A 5,489-nucleotide genomic window follows, 5' to 3' on the forward strand; every position below is an offset into this window, starting at 1 on the left:
ATGCATATGTTTAGCAGTTTTCAAAAATGATAGTCAATAAAATATTTTTTTTTGGTATATATGTATATTACATAAAAAAAATATACATATTTTATGCACTTTTTTGACTAGCGAATATAATGAGTTTCAACTGACTAGCCAGTTTTATATTTTGCTCATTAGTTTATACATCCTACGTTAGCATCATAGAAGAATTTCATAAGACTTAATGCATAATTGGTAGCCAAAAGAATTCTAATGAATACTCTTAGAGCTGTTAATATGGGCGGAGCCGGGCTAGTCTAGCCCACCCCACGTGGGCTTTAGTAATTGACGAGTTGGGCTGGGCTAGCCCACTATTTTGATGGGCTTTATAATGATCGGCCCACCCCAGTCCTATGTGGGCTGCGGGCCCCCACGGGCCATCCCATCTTTTTTTAAAATGTAATTTTATATTTTTTCTTTAAGTTCTAATTTAAAAAAGATAAATATTTAAAAGCTAAAAAAATCGCATTGGAATTTTTTTAGAAAACTTAATACTTATACTGTTCCAATAAATCACAATAAATACTAAAAAAGTAAAAGACAAAACTATATTTCATTCAATAAAAGTCAAAACTCAAAACAAACTATTCAAGAGAACGTCCATGACGCTTAATGTCCATGACGCTTAACGCTTATGGGATATCCAACAAATCATCTCCTTGTGAGAAGGTTGTCTTAACATCTTCACTTTCACTTATATTTACAATTTGTATGCAATATTAGTTAGTTAAATATTAAAAATAATTAAATTTTTAAAACTAATTAACGTTTTAAGACTTTGATCTTTTAATATGATGAGCTTAATAAACTTTAAGCTTGGAATACTCTTCTTGATATTTTTTATGTCATATAATTTTGATTTTATATATTTTAAATACATATTTTTATTAGGCCCACGGGCTGGCTCAGCTCGGCCTCAGTCAAGTCTCACGAGCCATGGGCTTTTTCGGGCCGGGCTTAAAAGCCTCGTTCATAAATGAGCTTCAATAATTCTAGCCCAGCCCTGCTAAACTACGGGCTGGGCTGGGCTGGCCCAACGGGCCAAGCCCATATTAACGGCTCTAAATACTCTTAATATTGGGCCAGCCCATATTGACGGCTCTAAATACTCTTAATAGTTCCGTACGATCAAAATGTGTCTTACCGACTTCGTTAAAAAAATAAAAAGTAAAAGAAAGTTTGAATTAAAAAACAAATATAAAGGTATCTTAAAATTAAAAAAATTTAAAGTAAAAGAAAGTAGCATTTTTAAAAGAAAAGCAAAAGAAAGTGGATTGTTTTTTAAGAAAACTTAGATAAAGTGGAATTCTCTTTTAAAAAGTAAAAAAAGTGGGATTTTAAATAACATAAAAGTAATTAAAGTTGAAATTTAAATAACTACACTAAGGGGTCGTTTGGTATGAGGTATAAGAAAGTATAAGGGTGGTATAAAAATTTAATATCATCTTAATACTTTTTTTGGTTAGCAAACCAAGTATAAGTTATCCCTATGTTAATTTTAACACTGGAATAACTTATACCTTATAGAAGGTGGGGTAATTAGCACCGGTATAACTTATACCTTCTTCTTAGAAATTATGCAATTGTCATTCTTAATACAACATACCAAATAATGAATAAATAACAATACCAACATAACTAATCCCAGCATAACTTATCCCAATATAACTTATACCGGCATAATTCATACCGTTATAAATCGTATTAAAACCAAACGACCCCTAAATGTACACGAATAACACAAGTAAAAAGCATAGATAACCCTTCTTTCATTTAGTAATTCGACACATGCTACCTCTGCTGGAGGCATAACTCAAGAAACTAACTGATTTAGTGACAAACATATAGAATCAACTAAACAAGCCACTAAAACACTAGATTTACTACTATATTATAGTATGATTTTGGCAAAACCATACATTATATTACACCACTTTAAACAGCAATTAGACTTGTACTACTGAGGTTAAAAACATACTAATAATATTTTGCCAAAATTAGCTTAGCATCACTATCATATCTCTTTAATGGTTAATCTTTTTTCCTTTTCTCTTCTTAGTAAGAGGAAGAGTTGGGATGCTTTGTTCAAACTTGAAAAAGTTTTCTGGATCCACCTTAGTCTTGATTTCCACCAGCCTATTAAAATTGTTCTTGAAATACTTATTCCCCCACACACTAGCTTGTACAAAGCTGGAATTGGAATTCACATTCTTGTTCATTCCCAAATCAAGATCCCTGTAATTCACATAAGCTTCTCTTGGAAACATAGAAGCATAAGAAGTCATGTAATTGTATAGCTTTCTGATCCAATTGATGTGTTTCGTAGCCAATTCTTGATCAGGTTCATTCCAGAGAGTCAAGTACTGAATCTTGAAAATGACTCCTTTTCTGTGTGGGAAAGGAGTTTCTGATTCTGATATATTAGCCATCATTCCTCCATATGGATTCCATATCATTAGTGGTGAATATTCTTCTAATAGCCTTTTCCATATACCTTCAAGTCCTGTTTCAGGAATTGGCTCTTTTATAAAGTCTGATTTGGCTTTGAAGTAATTCTTGAATGTTGGCTTACCCTGGAGAAGTATTTCTGGTGGGGTTTTTGTTGGAAAACCAGCAATGTACAAAATTGACTCAATCCAATTCATTTCTATACAATCTTTTTGTGTCAATCCTAATTCAGGGAAACTCTCATTCATTATTTGTAAAAGCCTGTCAGCTTTTCCAAGAAACAATGAGTTATAAGCTGTTTGAACTGTCCTTTCTCCCTTTTTATCTTTTTTGTCCACCACATTTATGACTACTCTCATGAATAAATCATCATCAATTTTATCAGCAACTTGTTGCCACTTGTACAAAATCTTCGTCGCGCCATCTTCCAATGTTTTCGGGACAGTGAAAACAGTGACAATCGATGGAACAGTAACTAATTTTAATTTCCAGGACAGTATGATCCCGAAACTTGCTCCTCCACCACCTCGAATTGCCCAAAACAAGTCTTCCCCCATCGATTGCCTATCGAGTATAGTGCCATTGGCGTTAACAATACGAGCATCGATTACATTGTCAGCTCCAAGCCCGAATTTTCTCATCATGGAACCATATGCCCCACCTGTTATGTGACCACCAATTCCTAAACTGGTACAAAGTCCAGCTGGAAATCCATGAGTTTTGCTTTTCTCTGAAATTCTATAATAGACTTCACCAACAGTAGCACCAGCTTGAGCCCAAGCCGAATTTTCCTCTATGTTCACGTCGATCTCTCGTAGTTTGGAGAGATCGACGATGACAAAAGGAGAGTCCATTACTGAAATGTACGAGAGGCCTTCATAATCATGGCCTCCACTTCTAACTCTGAGCTGAAGATTGAGTTGTTTTGCACAAATGACTGCTGCTTGAACATAGGATTCTGCCATTGGGGTGAAAATCAGCTCAGGTTTAGGAACTGATGGTATCAAACACCTGAGATTTTGAGCTGTAGAATTCAAGACTGTGTTGAATGAATCAGTGTTTGGGGTGAAGAAAGCTTTGGAAAAAGGATCAGAGAAATCAGAGTTCTTGCAAATACATTGGTAGAACTTTTCAGGGGTTGTATCAGAATGAGCAGAACAAGAACTTGAAAATAATAAGACTATGAAAAATGAGACCGTAATAGAGTTTAAGGATGCCATAATTGAGAATCTTTATTTTTTTCTTGAACTGTGTTTTTGGATTGTTGAGGAAAGCATCAGGGGGTGATGGTGTTTATATACTGATGAAGTTAGGGCTCGTTTGGCACGAGGGATAATGGATACTTAATCTTGTGATTAAATTTGAGATGAGTTTATTTCATATTTGGTTGAAATAAAATCGTGGTATAACTAATTTTGGGATTAGTTATCCCGGATTGTAGTATATTTTTATTCCTATGGAAGGGTGGAATAACTAATCCCGGAATAATTAATATATGATAACTTATTTCCCAATCAAACTTTAAGTTCTAATGCTGACTCTATGTGACATAATGCACATGTCAGGTTTTATAGATTTGATTACTGGTTTCAATGTGCAATTATTAGGGAAAACATAATTAATGAATAATTCCTCAAAAAGTAGTGCGGAGACATTTGGAATTTTGATTGTGGCAAAGTCATAGGAGCTTTAGGAGACAGAGTAAAAGAAATAACAAACTTTGGAGTGAAAGAAAATTTATGCTTTCTTCCGTCAATCTCTCTTTAGTACTTTTTTCATGTTGAATTGAATTCTTTCTCTCAACTGTTTCTCGAAAATAAAATTCTCATTTTGGTTCAGAGCAAGTTTAAATTATATTTTTTAATGTATAGCTGCAGTAACTTTTTCTTGAAAATATCTAAAACAAAAAAAAATATCATTTATACTTGGTAAACATTTTCCAAATTCGACTAGTGTCCACATACAAAGTAATGACTGGGATGTCAAGCTACAAGTGACAGTGATGTGACTCAAGCAATATTGGTGACATGAATCTATATATATCTATAAAAGGTAAAAATTGCACGGGCCCACCAAATAACTTATACTTATTTTTTTAACTTGTACTCACTTTTTAAACAACTTCAGCTACCTTTCTCCTTCCCCTTCTCCTCCTTCATTTTCTTTTTTCTTCTTCTACAACGATGACTTCAACATTGCTCTCTTTGATTAACGAAGCTAAAGCAAATATACTGAGGACTTCCATTCGGATTATTATAACATTAAAAACCAGTTTCCTCATTGTCTGGAAACACAACTCCGTCATCCATTGCTGGAAATTTACTTGATACCGTGAATGTTTCTGCACAAGGAACACAACCTTTAACAATAAGTTTCAAATTCATTCTTTCCCATGCACATGGAGTTTGTTCTTCTTTTTCTTTTCTCTTTTGAGTTTCTTTTTTTTTTTTTGGTTATGAAACGTAGCTCTTGATATATTTAAAACATGAAAGTTAATAGAGTATACAGTAGATGGAACTGAACAATGGATCCGATTACATAAAATCTAATAACGGTAAACTAAAGTTGGGTGAGTTATCAAAAACTAGAACATCTTGATAGTGGGATTCCCCACTTACAAAGACAAAAACTTCAGCTCTAGAGCTGAAGTTCGCCAGTTACAAAACAAAAAGTTCAGCTCTAGAGCTGAAGTTCGTCAGTTACAAAAACAAAAACTTCGGCAAATATAGAACAAAACTTCAGCTACTATGCTTAAGTTCAGTAATTACAAACAAAAACTTCAGTACATTTTGCAAAGCGGGCACAAGTTAAAATGTGACATAAAAAGCGGGTATAGATGCAAATGCCCCTATAAAAGTGGGCAATAAGAAAGTGAGGTGACACCTCTCTTAGGCCAAGAAACATATTTATCTTTTTTTTTTCCTTTTTTTTTTGGATTTTTCATCATTCTTTCAATTTATTTTATAATAAAATTAAAAAATTTATTTTCATAAATCACAACTCTTTATCTTCATAAT

General features: G+C 33.5%; 1 protein-coding gene across 1 annotated transcript; it reads right to left on the reverse strand.

Annotated features, from left to right (window-relative positions):
* Positions 1-1,769: 1,769 nt before the first annotated feature.
* On the reverse strand, positions 1,770-3,722 carry LOC107788434 (monolignol oxidoreductase AtBBE-like 13). Its single transcript, XM_016610118.1, has one exon. The coding sequence runs from the start codon at positions 3,690-3,692 to the stop codon at positions 2,049-2,051; it is 1,644 nt and encodes a 547-aa protein (XP_016465604.1). The 5' UTR covers positions 3,693-3,722; the 3' UTR covers positions 1,770-2,048.
* Between the last annotated feature and the right edge of the window lie 1,767 nt (positions 3,723-5,489).

The sequence above is a fragment of the Nicotiana tabacum genome, chromosome 3, assembly GCF_000715075.1.
Source record: "Nicotiana tabacum cultivar K326 chromosome 3, ASM71507v2, whole genome shotgun sequence".
Classification (NCBI taxonomy): Eukaryota; Viridiplantae; Streptophyta; class Magnoliopsida; order Solanales; family Solanaceae; genus Nicotiana; species Nicotiana tabacum.